Source organism: Nuphar pumila, chromosome 13 (genome assembly GCF_984573655.1).
Source record: "Nuphar pumila chromosome 13, dmNupPumi1.hap1.1, whole genome shotgun sequence".
Lineage (NCBI taxonomy): Eukaryota > Viridiplantae > Streptophyta > Magnoliopsida > Nymphaeales > Nymphaeaceae > Nuphar > Nuphar pumila.
Window position 1 is genome coordinate 15,143,235 of NC_143261.1, and position 24,751 is coordinate 15,167,985.

The 24,751-nt window shown below is 39.2% G+C and overlaps 2 protein-coding genes across 3 annotated transcripts; one reads left to right on the forward strand and one right to left on the reverse strand.

Annotated features, from left to right (window-relative positions):
* Window positions 1-482: 482 nt before the first annotated feature.
* On the forward strand, window positions 483-5,582 carry LOC149817871 (UDP-galactose transporter 1-like). The gene is made up of 5 exons (XM_089984215.1): window positions 483-905; window positions 3,913-4,162; window positions 4,258-4,465; window positions 4,951-5,182; window positions 5,283-5,582. Exons 1-5 carry the CDS (start codon window positions 804-806, stop codon window positions 5,508-5,510), a joined length of 1,020 nt encoding a protein of 339 aa, XP_089840341.1. The 5' UTR covers window positions 483-803; the 3' UTR covers window positions 5,511-5,582.
* Window positions 5,583-5,702: 120 nt separating this feature from the next.
* Window positions 5,703-10,914, reverse strand: LOC149817872 (transcription factor bHLH121-like). 2 transcript variants are annotated; one of them, XM_089984213.1, is made up of 5 exons: window positions 10,674-10,914; window positions 8,318-8,445; window positions 6,877-7,004; window positions 6,272-6,796; window positions 5,703-6,022 (listed from the first exon to the last, which is right to left on the reverse strand). In XM_089984213.1, the coding sequence occupies exons 1-5, from the start codon at window positions 10,781-10,783 to the stop codon at window positions 5,867-5,869; spliced, it is 1,047 nt and encodes a 348-aa protein (XP_089840339.1). In that variant the 5' UTR covers window positions 10,784-10,914; the 3' UTR covers window positions 5,703-5,866. The 2 variants fall into 2 exon arrangements, with proteins under 2 accessions (XP_089840339.1, XP_089840340.1); XM_089984214.1 differs by having other exon boundaries at window positions 8,318-8,439; window positions 10,674-10,895.
* Between the last annotated feature and the right edge of the window lie 13,837 nt (window positions 10,915-24,751).

The following is a 24,751-nucleotide window of genomic DNA, read 5'->3' on the forward strand; positions in this document are numbered from 1 at the left end:
ACTGTGGGCCTTGCAGAAAATGCACGCTCATCAATACATTTTTGCGAAAAATAACCCACTTTCACTTCAATCAATTGAAAACTGCGAAAATTCTTCATCAAGGTTTTAAAGTTGGATTAATAAACATAAACAGGAGGAGATTTAGAAAGAAAAACATGTCACAGGTGGCTGCAGATAAACGAAGGGGCTTTATCTTTCAATCTAATCAAATAATCATGATTTATCAATTTTCCAAGCAAGAAAAGCTGAGGAGAAGTCGTCACTTGTCAGGATATTCGGGCTCTGGACCAGCGTCAAAGGGACACCTCAAATTCCGACCGTATCGTGTCCTCATATATGCTTAGACCTGATAAAAAATCTGCACAATAATAACGTATCCCGTGTCTTTTAGAGTGTCCATGTGACATACCCATGAGCTTGTCTCACGGCAAGGAAGGGAGAGAGAGAGAGAGCCTATTTCTCGTCCGACTCCATGGATCTCATGTGCATTTCCGTCATTAGCGCTCGAGATCTTGCTGCGTTCTCCCCTAGGAGATGGAAGGAGAAAACTGAAAAGGAAACGATCGGACCGTTTCGCCCTATCGTTACGCCGTCTGAGCCTTGCACGCGACGCCTGCTCTACCACGCTGCCGGATCTGCAAGGCCATCTACTCGCCGCCGTCGATCTCATGTTATTGGATGGTGATCATTGCTGTTGCTTCGAATCGGATGATGGTGGGGCGGTGAAGAGGAAGGAAGTGACAAATTCCCCTCCTTCTCCCTCTCCCCACTCTTGGTAGACGAGCATTCGTTTGTGGGGAGGGATGGAAAGTGGGTATTGGGGGGTCTTCAGAACCATTCTCTCGATTTTGCAGTGGTGGGCGTTCAACGTCACCGTTATTATCATGAACAAGTGGATCTTTCAGGTACCACCCACCAAGCTCTTGCTTCTCCCCCCTCCCCCCCCTCTTTTCCGTTTTGGGTTTGGTTTTGGTTTCTTAGGTTGTTTGGTTGTTGGTTGTTGAGAATCAGTCGGGAAATGTGATGTTGGTGATTGCATGCGCACTAGATGTGTTGAGAAATGGAGGTTTGGGGTGTTGAATTTTAGAGGCGGTCATGTGGGAAGTGTGATTGTTGAAAGGTGCAGCAGTAATGAGGGGTCATTTAGAATTGTTGGTCCTTTTTTATATGAGGCAATGTATTGATTCAAGAAGGGAAAGAAAAAAAAAGATGGAAATTGATGGATTGCATTGGGATGTTGGTTCATTTATTATTCTCAGTAATCCTTTGTTTTTTTCTTTTTGTGTGTTGATTTGGTTGGATTGGATTGTTGAACCCTTTGATTTCCTGTGGTTGTCTTGTCATTATCGGATAAATACGATGTTTGGTTTCAAATCTGTTATGTATTTGCAGGTTAGAACTACTACTCTTTGGCTTAGCAGCATGGCCTTTCTAGTTACGTGCATAGGAATACAATTCCTTATGCATGTTATTAGCAACTTCTTGTTTAAAATTGCCACTTTCGATGGTTCTCATCCCTCTCCTATATATTCCCCACCGTACCACAGTTTAGCCAGATAATGGTTGATGTTACTGCATATCACTTGTTGGTAGGTTACTCTTGCTAGCAATTCGCTATTCAGAACACAAACTTTGCGTCAGGGTGAAATGTATGGCATACACAACAAGAGGCGTCACTTCTCAAATTATGAGCTTAGGGTGAAGATATCAATATCAGACGCTCAAATAGCCAGGCGTCCTATTATGATTTGGTGCATGTTTAAGCTGGTCCTGTCCATGAACAAGGGATTTGATATGGATTAAATCAGGCCCATGATCCCCACTAGTAAATTCAAGTCCAAGTATTCAGAATCTAGAAATTTCAGTTCGCATGTGTTTATGAACTTGAAGGAACGGTAGCAGTTCATGGTCATAATTTGATGTGTTCTTGGTTGCAGCCAAGAGCTAAACTTGCAATTCTTTGGGATGACAAGAGAACGAGCAGAATCTAGGGAAGGCAAGGCACTTGGTCAGTTCTACACGTGAGTTGGCCACCTAGTGCGATTTGTCTTCACTCACATCGGTCAGGACTCGGGAGAGCAATCTAGAAATAGCTTCGGTTTCACATGAGCAACATTGTGAGTGATAGGTTGTGCCAGACTCAAAGTTGAGCTAAAGAGGTTCATGCAACCGTCACAAGCCTAGGCATGCTCTGTCCACTTAAGGACCTGTTTAGTTATTCATTGTTGCATTAGTTTATCAGTTTGAGATATTGAATAGCAGGATCTTACTTTATAAATAGGGAACCTTTTCATGAACAATATTGGTTTCAGGATTAGATCGGGGCTCTTTTGTAGGAAAGTTCTTTTCTTCATAATATGTGCTTTTTGTGAGTAACTCATATATTCATCTTATTCGATTTACTGTTCTTTGAGTTATGTTGATAGAATATTTATCCAAACTTAGATTATCAAGTTTCTTCAAATAACAGACTGATATCTCAACTCTCATGATTCTTGATTCCAAACCTTTATTTATTTATTTATTTTTGTTTCTGATTTGTCATTATTTTGTTGATTTTTCCAACTTAAAGGATTGCTTTAGCAAAACTTTAAAACTCATGGCTGCACTGGTAGTTTTGTCAAATTGCAACAGTAGTGATCCACATGAGGTGATCTAGTAACAGAAAGCTCAAAGAAGTTTTAATCAGTACTCTCTGGCTGTTGCTTGAACTTCCTACGGTTTTGGTTTCAGCTGTGCAATGATAAGTTACTGTCTCTTGTCCTCAATGACATGAGACTTCTCTGAATGACTCAATAGCCTTGCATCTGCAACCCCATTCACTCAAAGCTGATTTCAGTCAAATTAAGTAGACCTCATTCTAAGCATGTTTTTTCAAGTGTTCTAGGGCATTCTCAAAGAGAAAAAAAGAAAGTGTTAATAGGCATGTGTGTGTCTCTACATAGACCAATAGATTAAACTGATTGTTGTTAGAGATCCATTAATCCTTGATGAATTGAATGTTAGATACGTTCAAACCATAAATTCTTTAACATCAAATGAACCTATATTATTGTGTGCTTCCATGTGGTGTGTTTGGAAGCAGCAAATAAAATTGTCTATACTACCCTACATATGTCATTAAAGTTAAAAAAAAATGTCTAAAGACACGAAGGAAAACGGGTTGTGTGTAAGTAGCCCTCAAGACATCTCAGGATGCTAGATCCTCCAACTGAGTACTATAAATATAGTATTCCTTTTCCTTGATCAGTTACTCAAATCCTGGGAAGTGCATTAGAATTCTTGAATTTTTCAGTCTTTAAACAATTGCGTTTTGGGGGTAGACCCCAAGAGATTTCACTGCAGAATTCATCTTTCAAATTCTAATATTTTATCTAATATGTCATGATTAAAGAATCCCCTTTTTTCTCTAGGATGTTCATTGTGCTTTTTCTTGCTTTTATATGACAAGACAGCCTCTGAATTTCAATGGGAAGATATGTCACATGGATACTCCATTTTGATCCCATGTCATGGCCTCTTATATACTGTCATTTTGAAAACTTCATAGGAATGGCCGTATCTCCATATTTGGAGCCGTATCTGTGTGACATAGATGGGGAAGTGAGCATATTGCCTAAGCTGCCTCGATGTGCTAAAAATTGTCTAATAACTGTCTAAACAAGAGTATAATATTAAAAATATTCCAACTCTATAAAGACAAGGTAGTCACGACCATCAAAGACATTTTGTTTGATTAATTTGGATATGATTTGTTGCCATTGACAACTATGTCTCGAAAAGTTGCATTTCTTGAAGCTTTAAGATTTTATACACTAGCAATGTTGGTCTAATTTATATCATTTTGTTATTACTTGGTTATACTGTTGCAATTGTATTTGCATGAGGAATTTGACATACACTGATTTGCAGAAATTGGACTTCAAATTTCCGTTATCTGTGTCATGTGTCCATTTCATATGTTCTGCTCTGGGAGCCTTCCTTGTGATTAAAGTATTTAAGCTAAAGCCACTGATTGAGGTTGATCCAGAAGATCGTTGGAGACGGATATTTCCAATGTCATTTGTTTTCTGTATAAATATTGTTTTGGGAAATGTGAGCCTTCGATATATCCCAGTTTCCTTTATGCAAACAGTCAAGTCATTCACTCCTGCCACAACAGGTTGATTCTGAACCTTTATAGTGGAATTCCCGTCTTACATTATAAACAGTGTGCACCTACTGAAATATTGCCCTGATGGAAGTATGTGAATGAAGTGTTTTTGCAGTGGCTGGTATGGGGGAAATCATTTGACTGGCGGATATGGAGTTCTTTAGTACCTATTGTAGGAGGAATTCTTCTTACGTCTTTCACAGAATTAAGCTTTAACATGTTTGGATTCTGTGCTGCATTATTTGGCTGTCTTGCTACATCAACAAAGACCATCCTTGCAGAATCCTTACTTCATGGTTACAAATTTGATAGGTAAACGTGCCTATATATCATTCTCTGTCTCTGTTGAGTATTGATCATGCAAATAACATTGGCTTGCAAAATTGTGTGTTTATGCATTGCTTCTGAAAATATTTGGTCTGGCTGGTGGGGAAACTAAGTTTCACTTTTGAACATCACACTAGCTCATCAAAGCATTGATATTTGAATTTATATTTCAGTTTATTTGTTGGGTGTCCAGACATTGTTTATGATTTAGTTAGATTTGTCAATCGTCATAAGATATTCATTGATAAATAGATGATACAAAATTCTGGACTGAGAATTGAATTACAGGAAGTGTAAAGCTTGGATCTACATTTATTTTAGTAGAAAGAATAAGAGAGAGAGAGAGAGAGAGAGAGAGAGAGAGAGAGAGAGAGAGAGAGACCTTTTTTCACTCCTTTCAGTACCTATCTTCTCAAAATAAGCAAGCCTGCAAAATGGTGCTCATTGATCTTTCCTCTTTATTTCTGCAGCATAAACACGGTATTCTACATGGCACCCTTTGCCACCATGATATTGGCAGTGCCTGCCCTTTTATTAGAAGGCCTTGGCATCCTGCACTGGCTACAAACGCATGAATCACTGGGACCATCGCTCGTGATACTGTTCAGCTCAGGCATCTTTGCTTTCTGTCTCAACTTTTCTATCTTCTTTGTAATCCATTCCACCACAGCAGTAACGTTTAATGTTGCTGGAAACCTGAAGGTGACTGTTCTCTGTCTAACCCAATAACCGACATTTTAAAGCCTTTGTTCTCACACAATAACTGATGATGGAGTTTGTTATCCTACTAATGCTGATGCAGGTGGCAGTGGCGATCTTGGTTTCATGGCTTATATTTCAGAATCCGATCTCAGCATTGAACATGATGGGCTGTGCAGTAACACTCCTCGGATGCACCTTCTACGGTTATGTGAGACATAAGTTATCTCAAGGATCAGGGCAGATATCTGGGACAACCAAAGCTGGTGATGGGGAAAAGGAAATGGAGACACTCCCACTTGTAATGTCTGACAAAATAAGCAAGCCGTAGTTGGGGACTTGTTTTCTGTGTTTAGCATTGAAAAGAGTTTTTCTATCGAAATCAATTTATCTGCTTGTCTAGAATCCTTGTCACCTTACAAAGCAATGAATATTTGTTCTAGTGAAGCCTGGAGCTTATCGAAGTACCATAAAATGAAGATAATTCTGGAAAATTGGCACAAGGATGCTGAAAACAGTGATTCATTCCAGGGGGCAACCAGCCAAAAATTCACCTGCTACATTGGAGGTGAATCTGCATTAATGAATGAAGGGAAAACATGCGGATTTGTCGCAAACTAGAATCCAGCAATTTTCTTTAGTACATTCAACAAATCCACCAGGTGGATTAACACTACATGTTATTGTTTAGTCATCGGCAACCGACCCATCTCCCACATTGTTGGAGGAACTATCTTGTGCTGAGCAGGATGACGAACACTTGCTTGAACAACTCCCTGCAACACCTACTCCTTTCCTTGGTGACAAGCATCTCTTTCCTTTCCTTCCCTCTGACGGCTTTTCCTGCAATGAAAATTTCTGCTTTATTTACATTGCACGCTTGTTAAACTCCTAAACCCCAAGAATTCTCATACAAGATGGGTTCAACATCAAGCCCAAATATGGCATAGGAGCAGGACCGGACACCCACCAACTCAGACACGTCAACCAAAGTTGAATATGTCAATGAATACCAATTCAGATCAGCAGGCCTTTAACTACCAATCTGCACTAATATGCACAGAACGAATTCATAAAATCAGCAGCACTCACCTGTTTAGAGCCAGGTTCACAACAAGAAGGCAGTGCAGATCCTGGAGTCTTAAGCTCCAGATCAGTTGCTACATCATTAGAAGCACAGCTTCTCTCGGCATTACTTCCAAGCTGACGATCAGAAGACTTGCTTCTAGATTCTTGCTTATTTGGAATGTGAGATCTATTAGTGGATTGTGGTAGTGGATGTAGACTAGAGGAATGCCGAGCTAAGGGATGATCCACATGTGAATTCACAGAAGGGGAATATGATGGGAAAACTGGGTACGGATTAGAAACAGCTCCAGGGTTCTGATTTCTGAAGAATGGAAATGGCTGAAGTGAAGGATGCAGAGGAATCGGCCCGGAAGGAACAGGAACAGGCACCGGGTATGGAAAAGGAGGACCTCCCATCACAATTGATGGGTCCATGGTGCCCCATGGATACATGACTCCGAGCCTCTGTTGGTACTGAACTTGGAGATTATCAACATCAGTTTTCAAGGCAGACTTCTCTTCTCTGAGCTCGTTCTTCTCCTGTGCCAACTGCTTGAGAACAAAGGCCAAAATCCATAGCGTCAGAGAAGTGAAAGCAAAGTAAATCATGAGAGGGTAACAGCACTAGCCTCGCGTGATTCTTCTGAAAGAGAATCATACTCTGCTTTTAATCTGTTTACTTGAGCAGTCAAGTCCTTAAGCATTTGGATGGCATCAATAAGTATGGTTGACTTGTCATTTTTGGGCCGATCAGGGTCTAACATCCAAAAGAAAAATACACCCACAGTCACTAATGTAACATTTTCAATCAATAGAAAGGAGAAAATAACAGCAAGCATAACAGAAACCAATCAACACCTGAAGGTGCACATACGAAAGCAGCAAGTATGAAGCCAGACAAGGACAGATGAACATCAAGGCTTCGGGAGTAATGAGTTAAATAATAGGAATAGCTAGATGGCAGAAAAAAAAATAAACTTTTATATCCAAAGACGTAAACAAAGTTTTTCCTCTTTTGTTCTACGTTCTTCAAATTGCAACTGTTACGTAAGGTGACCCACTCTTTTTACTTTTAGGTTTTTCAGATCTATCGCTTTCATCCATTTAATCAACCATCTCATATTTATCAGGACCTTATCTGTTAATGAAGAGTAAATAAATCACTTCACCTAAAGGAGGAGCAACTTGCTACTTGAACCAAGCAACCACTAGAAAAGAAGTTGGAACGCCAATGATCATCTGTATGTAATTTTCACAAGAAAAGAACGAGGGAGCATGCTGAAGAAATGCCACACACACACACACACACACACAGTCAACAATCTCGTGTCAAAATGGCCTAGCAAGTTCAGGGATAACTAATTTCCTAAGTGGATTGTTGAGCTGGTTGTTCCCCCACAAATGCATCCCATGCTTTTCAATAAAAAGTAGTTTTTTCTCTTATCAAAAGAAAGAAGAATGTGCAAAATGGCAATAAATAACTTAAAAAAGAAAAGTCAGAGTGCTTTGGCAGAGAATATTATTTGCAAGTAAGTTGTTTGGGGACAAAATGCTCAAAGGATTGAAACCCCCAAATCACTCAATTGGACATCTGTTGCCGCTGAAATAGAATTGATATCTTGTTCTGAGGGCCAAGAAAAATATAAGCTACAAAGATAAGAATGCAAGCGCAAACTACTAAAATGAAAAAAAGTTAAATGAACACCAGTTCCTCAAGAGTGAAAGTCATAAAAAGCAAGTTCTCTATCAAAACTGTCTACCTTCTGAAACTATTACCGAGAAAAAGCCAAAGTTAGACACTTATCTAGCAAATCGCAGGTGCCATAAAAAACTATACCACAACACTGGATGGCAGGCATCCAACTGACAACCGTATCTAAATGAAGAATAAACACCTTGGATCTTAGGCCTGCAAGGTTTCATGCGCTTGCAGCCTACTAACAACTAAAATGAAACTATTCTATATTCAAAGAAACCTTATCAAGGCAATCAATAATCAACATCAATTCATAAAATAACATGGCGATTTATTTAGCACAAACTCATTTTGGCATGTTTCGCAGCACATACCTAAAGCTTTTCCCAACTCAGCAAACTGCTCGTTGAGACGATCCCTCCTCAGTTTCTCACGATCTGCTTTTTGCACTTTTCTTTCTGCAGCCGAGTCCTTCACTTCTGTTTCCATCCTGTCACTGTACCTACAGGAGGACGCACAGTTAAAATAAACTAAAAATTCAAAAATGGTTATTAATATAAACATGTCAGGAAATGCCAAAATTTTGCAAACACCAGTAAGCAGTCCATGGAAACCCCAAGAACATACAGAACTAAAATTCATGACAAGAAGATAAAACTATAAAGGCAGACAGGAAAGAGACTCTGCAGGACAAATGAAAGCATAACGTTTGAGGTTCCTTCTATTATCTAAAAATGACCTAGACAATTATGCCATCATACACAAGAAGGTTAAAAAGTTAACTACAGGCCTTTTTGTTTCCCTTGTTTTTTCCCTGTATGTTTCGAGTCCAAAAAGAGAAACCTTTATCAAAATAGAAATCCAACAATCTAACAAGAATTGACATCCTTAACTCCTTATAAAGAAAGTCATATCAAAAGAAACAGAAGTTCATGGGTCGACAGCTGGAACATGTCTTTCGGTATCAACTACTAGTAAATATGTACTTTTTTTTACTCATGAAGTGTAATTACTGCTGCTGCAAATATTACCACCTTCTGCAACACTAAAAGTATAGATATTACAGTAATTAAATCATGAACGAAAATACCAACGGAAGTTTTGCTGTGGCACCAACAAAGAGAATAATGGAGTGGCTCGAGGTTGTATATGCTTGATTCAGAGGCATAGAACAACATTACTACAAAGGAATGATGTGATACATGTTGAAGACATTTGGAAAAAAGTAGAGACCAATAAACATCCAGAGGGAAACAGCAAGTGGAGACATCCAAGAAATACTGCTAGAAAAACAACCACTATCAAGACTCACAAATAAACAGCCAGCAAAGAAAACCTAAGAGATGCTACTATTACTGATGTTCTGTGGCTGCTACTACCAAGACTGAAGAAAACATTTTAGATATAAATCAGGATTCAGGAATGAGTACACCAATGGAAGTTTAGCAGTAGCACTAAAAAAAGAGTAAGAAACAAAGACATTTATTTCATTTATTTTGCAGATATTGTGTACTTTCACTTATCATGCCGACCATGCTATAATTATGTTCCAACTCTTTCAGAGCTGATATATTGGTTTGGGCACCTTGAGATGAACCGAATTTACTCTCTGAAAGGCTCAAATTTGATCCAATTCCATGAAAGAGCTAGGTTGGTATGGGCAGCTCAGTTTGGAACACCATTTCAGTCTCTAGCTCAAGAAACACCTTTCAATTTGGTATATAACATACTTCAATATGTACAGTTTCCACCAAAAGGGACATGAAGAAAAGACAAACATTTCATATAATACAACTTCAGCTGATTGCTTAAACTATCTTCATTAAAACTACTATCACTAGAATTTTTCTAGAGGCATAAAAAGCTAAAAGGTAAAAAATCACCGTAAGGGTGTATCTGAAGAGGCATAAGTTTATTTGGATACATGTAACAAATTAGGAAATTAAATCAAAGTAAAGAGCATAAGATCCAATTCATGCCACTTCTCTGTGTAAGGGGTTGCATCAAAAATTCCAAGCACTGCCTACAGCGCAATTATCGATTCAGATATGAACTCACTGGGGTTAATTTTCTCAACTAAAACCACATATCTTTTACAATTCTACATAATTCAGTTTCATTTCTCAAACACATGCCTATTCGATTAAAAAACAACAAAACCCATCTTAATCTCAAGTTCTACAATCACATAGCCAGTCCATCTCAACCGCGGCGCCTACATATATTCGATAATTACAGAACATTCAAACAACGTTGTGGCTGCTCACCCATGATGATTACACCACAAACATCAAATACTCGAACAACAGTATGACACGAACGAACTACCCGCTTAATCCATAGGTTGGAGCAATTCTATTGCAGCAATTTCACATGCACCATCTTGAAAAAAGATAAAGAATTGAGGAGGAAAGAGAGAAATCTAATAGCAATTTTGCGCACGGATGCCTGGAATTCACCTGAACTAAAGCTAAAACCACCCACTCCTTAAACAAGAACGATAAAGAACCCTAAATTAGCCTTAAACAGAAAAAAAACACTCACATTTCACGTAAATTCCATATTAACAACACAAATCGAGCATTCACATCATCTCGACCCAATTCCCCAAAAGAAACAACACAACACGCTCCCAATTCACATTAGAACGCCGCAAGCGTTCGATCTCAGAGAGAGAGAGAGAGAGAGAGAGAGAGAGAGAGAGAGAGAGAGAGAGAGAGAGAGACTAACGTCGCATCCGACGGGATTGATGTCGAGTGCTGCAGCTGACTCGAGGGGAAGCGAGATTGATGGAACTCCTGAATCGACGGGCACAAGCGATCAGGCTTCCACTGCTCCATCCCCCAAGAAAACCCTAATACCTAAAATCCCTAATCCCTAATTCCTGTCCGCTCGCAGAATTCAACACAAAAAGGGAAAACGGATTCCCGCGCCCCGCCCCCTCCAAAGCAATCCGTCGTCTTCCCCTGCGCTGCTGCGGAAACGGAACGGGGAGTGAGAAAATCCAACGATGTTTTCTATCGTTTCCGTCGCTTTTATCGCTCGTCGCGGGTGCTGCCCATGGTACGATGAATCACCGCTCGTCGCGGGTGCTGTCCATGGTACGATGAATCACCGCTCGTCGTCGCCGTCCATCGCATCCATCGCCGACCATTCATTGTGCATGGGACCCACTATAATGGCACAATCATCAGCGGCCCCACCGATTGCCGTTGAATCCCATAATACGCGGTCACGATTGATTTGACATATTCTGTTCTCCGGAGGACGCATTCTTTTTCTTGCTCGAGTAATGGTTGGGCTTCGGCCAACCAAATAAACAAAAAAAAAAATAATTATTAAAAAAATTAGAGAAAACATAAATAACTTGGTAATTTTGTTCCGGCCAACTCAGGTTTTCCTATATACATATTTATTTTAAAAGTATATACATGTGTAATTGGTTCCTCCACCAAGAATGAGGGTGACGGTTTTTAAAATTTAAAAATTTTATTCTTTCTTTTTCAAATCTGACCTTACTGATAGAAAAGTTAGTGAGAATAGACTTTTGAATCATCCAATTATAATATGTGAGCAGTTTTTATAAGGCTTAAAAATCATCAGGAAGTCATCACGCTTTAGCTTGTGGCAGGGGTGAGACCTATGGGATTTGAACCTAGAACGCCTGCCTAACCGCCTAAGCCCCATCCCACTACGCCAAACCCCTTTGGGGCTACTGTATGGACAGAACCAATTCCCCTATTATATATATTCCCTTTTCCTCCCCAATTCCCAATTTGGTCTTGGAGATTTATAATGTTTGCTCTCAAACCATTCGTTTATAGTGATGATATTCTTTGTTTTGCTTATCTTCAAATTCTTGTTTAATGAAATAGGATATAATCCGGGTTGTGAAGAACAAAGAATAATGGATTTTTGTTTTGTTTTTTAAATCCATTTTCTTGACTTAAAATTTGATCTAGTATATGCATTTAAAATGGACTTATGCTTTCCCCGTCCTGTCCTCGTCTTGATCCCGCCTTGCCCTGCCTTGCCCCATCTTCAATCCTTCTTTAGAGGTGGCAGTGGACCCAGGGGAAATGGGGCCCCACCCTGCCTCGCTTCGTTTGGACAGGGGATGGAGGACATGAAACTGGGATGGAGGTTAAAATCAAAACCCGTGCCAGGATGGAGACGGGGATGGAGGGCAGGATTTTGATTTGGGGCAGGGGTGGAGACCTTGTCCCCCGCCCCGCCCTGGTCCACTGCCATCCCTATTCCTTTGAAAGGAGCACTAGGAGGGAAAGTGCTTCCTCATGAGGGGAGGTGTGAACCCATTTTGACAAGAAAATTATTTTTTTTTTGCATTTATTATGTGGGGCCTATCACATGTTTCTCTCGAGATGTTATTTCAACTCTTAGGAAAAAAACTCCCTCTTACAAGAAAGGTAAGTTTCATAGGAAAGAGCATGAAACAAATGCCTCCAAAGTGTACAACTCAACCGATCACGACATAGATATTTCTTAATTGAATTACAGAGTTACATTCATGTCCCAACACCATTTGTTTTTTAGATAGGTCAAGTGAAGATCCTTGAAGTACCTCCTCAATACCAAAGAGTATACTCAACCTTGGCCTTGCAGCAAAAGATGTATCATGTGGGTTTTGAACTTGTGACGTTTGGTCAACTTGGTGATATTTACAAGTTGCCTCTGACAAATGAGCAGTTTTGTCCCAATACTATGCTTGTTCAGGTTGGTTATTTTAAACTTGTTAAACAATATTTTAAAATATTATGGCAAAAAAATGCAGCTTTTATATTATGATAATGATAAATTGGGTAGAGGCCAACTAACAGTGGCAGATCCATGATTTTGCTTAAAGAGGGGCAACAATTTTTTATAATAAAATAAAAATTAAATTATAAAAATAAAAAATTAAATAAAAAAAAATAAAACTTTAGGAGGGGTTCGAGCCCCTCCTGGATGCACCCCTGCCAACTAACATGTAAGCTTTAAAGCTTGTCTGGAAGAGAAAAATAATTAGCTAATGAAGAAATAAAGTACAAGCACAATATGGTAAAAGGATGCAATTTAGAGGTTAGAATAACAGTACATTGAATATTGGGGAATTATATATAAGCATTTTTTTTACTGAGAAAGCTGGGGTTAGGTAAACCCTTACCGGTTATAAAGTATAAAGTTTGGAAGAGAAAGAGAAGGAATGAAAAACAAACCCTGCATGTGTTATGTGACATCAATCTTTTCACTAGATTATTAGGAATGCTGCTGCTTTACACTTGATGATATTATCTAACTTATTATGCACTTGATTCCCTTGTAACAAATTTCTCACTTTTCCTTTTAATACTTTTTTCTCAAAGGTTTGTTCTGTGGGTTTGGGTGCTCACAGCACTGCTCATGTTTGTAGAAATATAATAAATTTATGTTATAAGACAGTTATAAGTATGGCAGACAGAGCAGCATGAATAGGTCTCTTGTCCTAAGGGTGGTTTCCTAGTGTAAATATAAAAGCACGTTTAGAAGATAGAAGACTCTCATAGGAAAAAAAAAGTTTTGCCTATTAGAGTTTTTTTATATGAGAAGTTAAAAAAAAAAGTTTTTTTTCTTGTTTGTGTAGCATGAGAAAAAAGAGTGGAAAATGTGAAAAATGAGAGAGAGGAGGAGGATGGTTTAGGTGATGGTGGTAGGTGGTGGTGGTGGCGACAGTGAGATGGGTGGTTGGGAGTGTAAAAATAAATTCCCTTGGTATGAAACATTCCTCCACCATCGGAGGAATGTTTCTTATTAAAAAATGTACTTTTTAGAAAAACTCTCTCGGCAAATTTCATCACTTTTTTCTACATCTTTCTAGCATTCAAACATGCAAAAAAAAAGACAGTTATAGTGGCTTGCCTCCCTTCAACTAAGGGAGCATATTATTCTTATATGCCAATTTGTAGCCAAACCTATTGTTAAATAGTGGTGGGCAAACCAAAGGGGGCTCCGCTTGTTTGGTAGGAGTTGTTAGTGCACGTCACCATGTGTTGGGTGGTTGCAAGCTGAAAACCCAATGATATTTTGTGTAACCAGTGGGGGTCTGCCCAACCCCAAATTGCCTATTAAAAAAAATAGTGGTGGGCAGGGAGATGGAGGCACCCGATTGCGATGTCACACAGACATTCATAAAAGGACATGGGACACACCATTTTTTGTGCAGATTTTTCGTAAGACCTACAAATTTTCAATAAAATTTTTGAATAAATGCACGAGGTATTTTATACAACAACAACAACAACAACAACAACAACTACGCCTTCATCCCAAAACAATTGGGGTCAGCGATATGAACCAAAAAAAGAAAATCATTCTGGGTCTTCCACATGAATCCTTCTCCTCCAACCATTTCTATCCAATGCCATGACCTCGGTGAGGTTCAAAGCATTCATATCCTTTCCTATCACCTCCATCCATGTCTTCCTAGGCCTACCCTGACCTCTTTTAACTAATATATTTTTCCATTTCTCCATCCTTCTAATTGAAGCATCATTAGGCCTTCACCGAATATGTCCAAACCACCGTAAACGATTCTCTCTCATCTTATTTTCAATGGGTGCAAAGCCTACCTTCTTACGTATCTCCTCGTTTCGAATCTTATCTTTTATTGTATTTCCACACATCCATCTCAGCATACGCATCTCAGCTACACTCATTTTTTGAATATGATGTCTCTTTGCAGCCCAACATTCTGTACCATATAGTAAAGCGGGCCTAATAGTCGTCCTATAAAACTTTCCCTTCAACCGCAATGGCATTCTACGATCGCACAACACTCCAGTTGCACTCTTCCATTTCATCCACCCAATCTATATCCTATGATTTACATCTCCATCAATTTCTCCAAACTTTTGAATGATAGATACCAAATATTTGAAACAATCATCCACCAGTATTTCTTGCTCACCAAGCTTCACTACACTCCCATCACTACTTCGTTGCTTACTAAATCGACATTTCATGTATTTTGTCTTACTCTTACTCAACTTAAAACCCGAAATATAAAATATAAACTCGAAATACAAAACAAATAAATTTCAACGAACCAATTGTACTTATGACGTACGTATCCTTGCAAATATATGCTCAATCAGTTAGGGAGCTATAACTCCCTCCCTGAGTAAAATTAAAAGAATTCAATGAGCCAACTTTCTTAGTTTCATCGATATGGAGAAAATAATGTACTAATAATTTTTCGCAAAAAATATCAATGAAACCCCGAAAATCCATGGGACCCAAAAAAAAAAATTGACGGGTCCCACAAAAATATCTCACTAAAAATATCTTATGCGCCCTACATAAATATCACATGAAATTAATTAGGTGGGCCCCACAGAGATATAGAAGTTATTTTGTTGCTTTATGCTCAAGTTTGGGTCTTGGATCAAGTAAAGGGTTTGGGTTTGATTAACACTATATGTGGATCCAAGACCCATTTGAAAAACTATAAATAGGGGTGAGCCCCCTTTAGAGAAATCATCCTCCTCTCTTTTCTCTCTCCTCTTTCTCACTCTAGTCTCTCTCTTCTCTTTTGGTTCTAGCCTAAACCTAGCCCACTTGCAGTGAGCTTGGACCTGCTTAGCCTAGGTTGAGCCCAGTTGGTCAAGACCCACTTGACCTATCAGGTTAGCTTTTCTCTCTCCTCTTTGATTTTGGTCTTAGCCTAGGTCAAACCCACCTGACCTAGACTTAGCCTAGTTAGGGTAGACTTGGACCCACTTAACCCAGTTTGGACATGACCCTTTGGTCTTGACAGCTTGATCTTCTAAACCGTTTCCTTGCCTAAACCCAATCCATCCGACTAAACCTAACCTAGTGGAGGTAGGTTCAAACCTAAGCTAGGTCTAAACCAGTTCTTGGTTTAAACTTCGTCGGACTGTCATTTCGTTGAAAGTTGTAAGAGACACTTTTAATTGTGATCGTACGAGACATAAAGGACGTGTCAGCCATGACTTATGGGTGCCTCAACCACCTCGTTGGAGCACCACCACATATCTTGGTGGGTTTGCGCACTAATTAGTGCCAAAGTTCTACCTTTCGAGATATATATGTATAAGTTTTTCGCATATTTCATATATATGTATTTGCTTATACTTTTAAGATTGTTGTCGCATTGAACGATGCCAAGACTCTTGTTTTCTATAATTTGATTATGCATTTACGATTGTCGTTGTGTTGAACTATGCCAAGGCTCCTACTTTTCGCATACTACATATATATGTATTTGCTTATAATTTTAAGATTATTGTCGTGTCGAAAGATGCCAAAGCTCCTGCTTTCTGCAATTTACTTATGCATTTAATATTCTCATTACGTTGAATGATACAAAGGCTTCTGCTTTCTGCAAATATATATGTATTTGCTTTCTGCAAATTATTTAGTTTGGTTTCTCCCATTAAACATATGTTTTCATTTATGTCGTCGCGCTATATCGCAAAGGCTCCTGCTTATATTACATGTAACTGTGTATAAATGAGCGTTCAAATGGAGATCAACTCCTATCGCCAATGTGATTTCATATGCCACACCTCGATCAAGATTCTGATTGACGAAAGAAGCTTCTATTGGAAAGGTTTCGCCCTTGCGCAAAATCGCTTTTTCGTAAAAACTTAAGTCACTTACGCATGACCTAAACTAAGGTTTAAGGTTTCAACGAACCACGATAGGTACGAAGTACGCATAACAGTGCACAACTATCTCTGAGTTAAAGCGTAACATTTTATATGTCAAAAAAAGAAAGTGCTGCTGAATTTTCTTGAAAGATGTTCATCGAGCTTAAAAGAACACATGCTTTCTCCGTCAAAGAGAAGAAGTGCTGCCAAAATTTCTGAACGAAACTCAACCAAGCTTAGAAAGAGCATAGCATGTATTCCATCATACAGAGAAGGTGCTCCAAAATTTTGACAAGTTACTTTCTACAAGTAGAAAGGGTCGTCACACTTCCTTCGTCAAGCTGAGGAAGTACTGCCGAAATGTTTGTCAAAATACTTGCCTGAACTACTTTGAATGGCACACTGATGCCTTTGTTGTCAGAACCCTGTCAGAATTACTTGTTCCACCTTCGTTTGTAAAGGCACCTTACTCGTAAGGGCCGGTGCACTAGAGTAATTATTGCGCCTTGACTAGGTCAAGTGCTCGTTGTAGCTAAATACTTCGAACAATCGAGCCAGTGAGATCGTGATACATACATGCTCATGTGAAATAATATTATACAACTAAACTCGTAAAGACCAGAGTGTCAGATTTTGTTGTCCACCCAAAATAGGTGAAGTGCTCGTGAAGGTCGTAGATGCTGAGAGCAGAGTCATGCATGGATATAAATAAAACTTAACGGTAGCCCCTTAACCACACAGTTGAACCGTGCTTCGAAATACTAAATAGGGTTGGGGTACACATTCTTTTAGTGTAGAACACTCTGGTTGCCCATGTGGCATTCAAATGTCCTATAAAGAACGATTATGCCACTGAACTCCTTCAGAACTATTGCTCAATGTGGCAATCATTACTGGTACAACTGTGAGTGACACATATTTATCATGAACCGATAGAGTTTAAGGGACCTCCTGTCACTTTGGAGGTCGGGTTATCCTTAAGATCTGAGGATTGAACCCCACTACTATAGTAAAAGATGCATCCAAAATAGCCTGATAGAGTTATCCCGGTATGAGTTCTATCGTCCTACCATGTACAGGGTCATCAGGCCTCTGAGATATCTAAAATACATAGAATAATAAACCCCAAGAATGTCGCGTTGATGCCGAAGTTTAAGCTTCTTTCGTGTAACAAGGGGTGAATGATAATATCAAAATAATGCATTAGTTCTAGGTTCAGTGATGTATGAATGTATGAATGAATGTGTGTTGTTTTGATAAGTCTTACATAACCTTGTGGAAGGTGTTGAGATCGATATGCTATTAGACCGATAGGGCAAAGACCTGTGTTGTATCCACATGACTAAGCTAAGATCGCGAAACTCTTGCTTGGATTCGTGTGATACGTTTGTTTCAAGTCTTGGAGACTTGAGCTTGATGTTCTAGACATGATCCTGAAGAGACTCACGTGATATATGCAAAGTGTTGGAGACTTGAGCGTAATGTTCTAATCCTAACTCTGAAGAGGCTTTGGGATATACGCTAAGTCGTGAAGACTTGAGCATTGTTGTTGTGAACTGTGACTCTAAGTGGTCCGTATATTTTCACGAGTTTATACTTGATTTGATTTGAATGCTTTTCTACCATACCAATGATGGTTCTGACCCCGTTTAATGAGAAATACGGGTATTGAATTTGCGATGCGATATGTGGAGCAAGGTAACATCAAATTTCAAGGTTTCTCCGGACAGTATTGCATCACTTTCTTTATAAAACCAATTTCATAGAATATTGTTTTTTCATGCAGTGATATTTATAATAAACAACTTATTTTTATAAATACACTTTGATGGTTAATGAGTGCTTGATCATATGCCTCTGATTTGCCCAGTGTTTTATGAAATTGACAATTCATTATCGTTTATTTCTGTTGATAAAAACCGTTTCTAAGTTTCGTTGCAAAAAAAAAAAAAATTATGAATTTTCTATCAAGTAATATTTTGAAAATCTGAGACATTACATTTTTATTATGATTTTGTACATAAGGCGACATGACATAGGTGTTAATTAACGTATCCTTGTGACATAACTCAATAATAGTTATAATAAAATTAACATCTTTAGAAAATTAGCATATGTATTGGCAATCATTATTCACTATTTGTGATAACCTGGGGTGGTTCGTAAAGCTGATTAATTAGCTGAATGAATCAAACAGAGAGGTTCAAGCTTTGCTGGTTCTTGTGACAAGTCGAGCAGATCGAGCTCCAGATCATGGCAAGCCTATGTTAAATGAGCTGAGCTCAGGTTGGCTCCTTAAAGAAAAAAGACATTTTTTTAACTGTAAAATAATAATTTAAACCCTAAACCTAATGAGCCAAGCTCAAGTTGGCTCATTTACAAAAATAAATATATTGTTTCAAAGGCGCAAGCAACAGAATTTGAACTTTAAACTTATTGAAAAACACTTCATCAACCATCAGAACTCGATGATATAAAATATATGTATTACTTGTTAAGAAGCCTATACCAGCTGAAGCCTTGTTGATCAGGTTTGACTAGTCAAGACCATTTTCAGGAGTTTGGAAGATCTCAGAGAACTTATATTTTTTCCCACCCCTTCAAAGGACTTACAATTCTTGTGGTTATTGAACCTCATAAAAGAGAACTTGTTCAGGCCCAAGTGGTTTGGTGCAGTGGGGTGGGGCCTTGGCAACTAGACGGGTAGTCAGGGTTCTATTCTAACATTCCCCTTGCATATTGCCGAAGCAAAGGCGATTCCCTTGGGGCAAGGGGTGCACCCCGATTTTACACCACTGAAAAATAGAGGGTGAGGACGGGGGACAAGGTCTCCACCCCTGCCCCGTCTCAAAATCCTATCCTCCATCCCCGCACGGGTTTTGATTTTAACCTTCATTCCCGTTTCATGTTCTCTATTCCCGGTCCAAATGGAGCGAGGCGGGATGGGCCCCATTTTTCCTCAATCCACTGTCATCCCTAAAGAAGGATCGGGGACGGGGGCGGGGGCGGGGGCGGGGGCGGGGGCTGGCGGTGATTGGAGATGGGGACGGGGCAGGGCGGGGAAAAGAGTAAGTCCATCCCCAGTCCTCCGGTAGCAGCGACTTATGAACGTCATCGCCAGGGTGTCGCCGAGCTGCATATAGCCGGAGAAGGCGGCAAGGGCGTGGTCGGGGCTGATGTCTGGCGCCGGGATCTGGATCGCGTGCTCGAGGGTGGCGACGGTTTCATTCATCCGGTAGCAGCGACTTATGAACGTCATCAAGTTTATGGGACATCACAAGTTCCAAACCCACAGGTGGTGTTGTGTGTACTCCCCGATGGGTAATTAGAAGGACGTCAAGGATGTTATCACTTGAAGGCCTGCCAATGTATGCTTGGTGATTTTTCTTTGTGGGGCTCGGCCTAGCCAAGAAAGAAAGAAAGAAAGAATTTTTTGTATTAATTCATTTTAAAAATCCTATATTAAGTCTTCAGTAAAATTTAATAGCGCGTTTGTGCAAGGAACATAGTGACAAACATCTTTTTTCTGCAAAATTTTGTTTTTCAAAAAAACTCGCAAGAAATTGAAAGTTTTCCATAAATCTCATTTTTTTTCGGCAAAATCTTGGCAATAAAAAATTAAGTTTTATAAGAAAATAATAATAAAATTTATTTTAAAATAAAAATACACGGTTTTTTCATGATAAGTAGTAATTTAAAATGTAAATATCACGTTTAAATCATGGTATTTATGTGTTTTCATAAATCTTGCGATATTTTGAAAATCTTGCAAGAAATTACAGTTTTAAATTTTCAGGCAATTTCTCGGGATATTTGTCACTATGGCAAGGAGTACCTAATGTAAGGTAAATTTCAAATCAAGCCTTCTTAGGGCAATTATTATCTTAACGTTGTTTCGTACCTTTTTTTTTCAAAAATCAAATTATTGTGTGAAGTACAACAGGTCGGCCATCCAGTAAGCCAAGCCAACCTAACCCACCTTGGACTGAGTTTGGGTTAGGGTTTTAAATCCAGAACCTTTAGGTAGTAGGCTGAAATGCATCGGATTTTGATAATGGTTTGAGCCCAAGTTTGTCCATGGTCTACCGGGCCAACCCAGCAGGACTTAAGCAGAATTGGCAGTGGCCTATGTGCTAGTGGTGCAAATGGATCAGTTTTGGTTAGATATGCGGTCCGGTATATACTGTTTTCAGAATTGGATCCTTTAAGTAAGAACTTAAAGTACACTCGGATTGGACTCAGTTTTTTTTAACCATATTATTTTGGATTTGATCAGTATTTTATCTCAGATCTAATTCAGATTCTGATCAAAATCTGACCCAATTGATTTTTTAGGTGTAAGTAGCATGTTTTGGATATGTTTTTGTTGGATCCAATATTACCACATATAGTCCGGATTCGGATTCAATCTTGAATAATCGGATCTTTTCCGGATTCAGACGAGTTGAACATAATGAGGATTAAAATTCAGATCAGGCATGAAAACGTTCGCAACGAAGCCATTTGAAATGCATTGGCATTTGGATACAAATGTTTGGACCACCTTGCATGACTCATTCACCCAATAAACCAAAGAATCGGGTTACAGGCTGCATTGAAACCCAGGCCCGTTAAGAACAGGGCTGAAACCCGGCCAGTTAATAAATGGGCAGGTTGTCAAAGTCCGGGTCGCTTGTAAAACCTGCAGATCCAAAGTTGCCCAACCCAACCCAACCCAAGCATGAAGGGATTACATGAAACTTATAGGTTTTGTTCAGCCTAAGCATCATGTGTTTGTCATTTTCATCATTCATAGAAGCCTGAGAACTTCTCTAGGTTTTGCTTTCCATCAAACATAACATCAAAAGTGTGATCAATTGATAGGAAAGGAATTCCATGAGTTTTTTACCTACTCTGTTTGGAAACTGGTAGCTGGATGCGAGTTAATGCATTTGGTAAAAGCTTGGTCTAACCAATGTTGTCAATATCGGTTCACTAGTTGAATCGGTTTCTTTAAAGAAAAAACTAAGAGTTGAATTGAAGAATTAACTGGGATGTGCGTTTATGCATTTGGAGAGGTGGCAGCTGCCAAATCCATTCTTTAGTGTAAATACAAAGGAGAAATAGCCTCACTTCCCATCCCAACTGCATAAACGCCAATCCCAGCTACCAGATTCCAAACGGGAACACCAAATGCATAAACGTAGGGGTGGCAAAACCTGACACGACCCGCCAACCCGCCTCTTAGGCGGGTTCGGGTTTGGAAAAAATGAACCCGTTTAATAAACGGGTCGACCCGCCTAACCCGTTTATTAAACGGGTCGGGTTCGTGTTAGGGGTATGCCAACCCGCCAACCTGACCCGTCAAACCGACCCGCCAACCTGCCTACCTGCCAACCCGATCCGTCAACCCGCCAACCCGACCCGCGAACCTGAAAACCAGTTTACCCGACCCAACCCATTTATTAAATGGGTTGGCGGGTCGTGTCGGGTTACCCGTTTATTGAACGGGTCAGGTTCGTGTTTGCCACAGCCGACCCGTTTAATAAACGGGTCGGTTCGGGTTGAGGTATGCTGACACGCCAACCCGCCAACCTGACCCGCCAACCCGATTGCCACCCCTACATAAACGCCCATCCCAAATATCAGATTCCAAACAGGCCCTAAGTGCGGATTCAAGACCAATTTTAACAACATTAGATCAAACTATCTTCAATATTCTTTTTGAGTGGCGATCTATAATTACCTTCTAGTCATATGGTAACGATGCAGGATCAAGTCCAATCACCCTGATCACCTTCCATTTGCATTGTGTAGCTGCACCTGATTATCCTTCATTTTTTTGTTGTACAGGCCATAACGACAAAAAGCTAACGGTAAAATATGACGGCCAAAAAAAACTCATGAGAATTTTTTTTTTTTAAATCTTGGCATTTTTTTTGCAAAATCTTGGCAATAAAAAACAAATAAATCTTTTTTATAAATAAATACAAATATGAATATTTAAAATTAAAACCGCATGGTTTTTTCATGATAAATAGTCTACAAAAACATAAATATTGCGTTTTAAACATGACATTTATGTTTTTGACAAAAAACTTATGAGAAATTATAAATGTCATGATTTTTATTTTGTGGGTAATTTCATGCAGTATTTTTGTGAGACTTTTATGAATCACTATGGTACAGCAGAGTGGTACTTGACAACAAATGGATGGTGATCAGGTGCTGCAGCACAGTGCATTTGTGCAATGTAATTGCACTTGATCCAACGCGATATGGTGATTGTTTTTTCTTTTCCTAGAGAAGTTTAAATTCCACAAGAAAGGATAAATGCCATGATGCTGCTCTTTTTTGTTTATGCATTTGGATTCTCAAGGAGTGTAACTATGTCCTAAAATAGTTTAGTGATTAGAAGAGTCCTGGAGTGTGTTCAAGTTTGGAAGGATAAACCACCAGATCGGTTATAATTTATATGGTAATTATTGGGGGTGGCAAAACCTGACCCGACCCACCAACCCGCCTCTTAGGCGGGTTCGGGTTGGGCTTAAACAAACCCGTTTATTAAACGGGTCGGGTTCGTGTTAGGGGTATGCCAACCCTATTGACCCGTTTAATAAACGGGTTAGGCGGGCGGGTCAACCCGACCCGCCAACTCGCTCGCCAACCCGCCAACCCGTTTACCCGACCCAACCCGTTTATAAATGGGTTGGCGGGTCGTGTAGAGTTACCCGTTTAATAAACGAGTCAGGTTCGGGTTGAGGTATGCTGACCCGCCAACCCGCCGGGTCGACCCACCAACCTGACCCGATTGCCACCCCTAGTAATGATAGGGTGCTCCGGAAGCACCTACTCCCACCTAGTAGAAGATTAAGATTTTTAAACATTATTTAGTAGAAAAAAACTTTTGGATCATATGAATATAACACATATGTATGTTTTTTAAGACCTTTAAAAATCAATGGTTCACAATGTATCAAAATTTAATTATTTAAATATCTTATTTTTATGTCAAAAAAACACGATTCCTATCGAAATAAACTATGTTGAGAAGATACAACCTACAACCATGATTTTTAAAATGTTGGAGTAGGTACTCTAATTTATAATGCGGGGTGATTAAATGTAATTGCTGAAAATGTGATCCTGTTTTCTATAAATAGATGATAAGATGGGTGGCGTTCTGTAAATTGCTCTCATAAAATTTGAAAAAGATAAGTGCCGGCCCTATTACTCACCAAACGGTTAGCCTGAGTGCCAAGTGAAAGATAATCTCCTTGTCTTTAACAACAATAGGAATTGTTTAGAGAATTTTCAAAACCATAAAATTTTGAATTACTGTGGCAATTACTGGTGCAAATGGATAGGATTGGCTCGAACCTCTTATTTGAATCTCTATGTTGTTCTCGGATTTGGATGCTAAAATATGATGCAAATTTTATATTCAGATCATATTTGGACTTACATGAATAGACCTTTTGGTCTTTAAATTTGAATTCAGATTGGTATTTTTCTGTTGGATCTGCATTTAAGTCGGGAAGATCTGGTTGTATCATTATGTGCGCCCCGCAAAGATGGTAGCATTGGGATCAGCTCCACCATCTAAGCTCGGTCGAAATCCGATGTGGGTACATTAGACCTAGGTAGAATTTGGATCCATTTTGGACTTCTGTCCGATGTTCGGATTTAGAATGGGATCCACTTTGATCCAGCTCTTATATACCCTTTTTTACCAGTAGGACACGTTTGCAGACAAGCTGAAATTAGGCAGACCCCCACCAATTATATGGGTTTTGAACCTGCAACGTCCCAACACAAGGTGACGTGCACTAGCTGCTCCTACCAGACAAGCGGAGCCCCCTTTGGTGTTTGCAACCAATGTCAATCAGAACGTGACACATATTAGAACCATTAAAAAAATATTAACAAAATATTAAAAATATATACTTTTAGTATTTTTTACATTTATTAAAAATAACCGATTAGGGGTGATGGGTACTATACTATTTGCAACACATTATGGTTATTAGATTTATTCAGCTTTTTATAATCACAATCACAATACTTCCAATCGAGGAAAACTTTTTAGCCGAGTTTTTTTTTTTTTTAAGTACACTTTTTTTTTTATAGCAAACAATCCTTCGTGGGGGAGGTGGAGGAATATTCCTTACCAAGAAAAAA

What these genes read in the sequence shown, in the direction of transcription:
- LOC149817872 (XM_089984213.1), bottom strand. Translation starts at nt 10,783, where the DNA reads ATGGAGCAGTGGAAGCCTGATCGCTTGTGCCCGTCGATTCAGGAGTTC. An exon ending in TTTCAGAAGAATCACGCGAG is followed by an intron (nt 6,797 to 6,876) that starts GCTAGTGCTGTT and finishes GTTCTCAAGCAG; the next exon opens with TTGGCACAGGAGAAGAACGA. An exon ending in GTGAACCTGGCTCTAAACAG is followed by an intron (nt 6,023 to 6,271) that starts GTGAGTGCTGCT and finishes TTTTCATTGCAG; the next exon opens with GAAAAGCCGTCAGAGGGAAG.
- LOC149817871 (XM_089984215.1), top strand. Translation starts at nt 804, where the DNA reads ATGGAAAGTGGGTATTGGGGGGTCTTCAGAACCATTCTCTCGATTTTG. An exon ending in TGAACAAGTGGATCTTTCAG is followed by an intron (nt 906 to 3,912) that starts GTACCACCCACC and finishes ACTGATTTGCAG; the next exon opens with AAATTGGACTTCAAATTTCC. An exon ending in ATGTTGCTGGAAACCTGAAG is followed by an intron (nt 5,183 to 5,282) that starts GTGACTGTTCTC and finishes ATGCTGATGCAG; the next exon opens with GTGGCAGTGGCGATCTTGGT.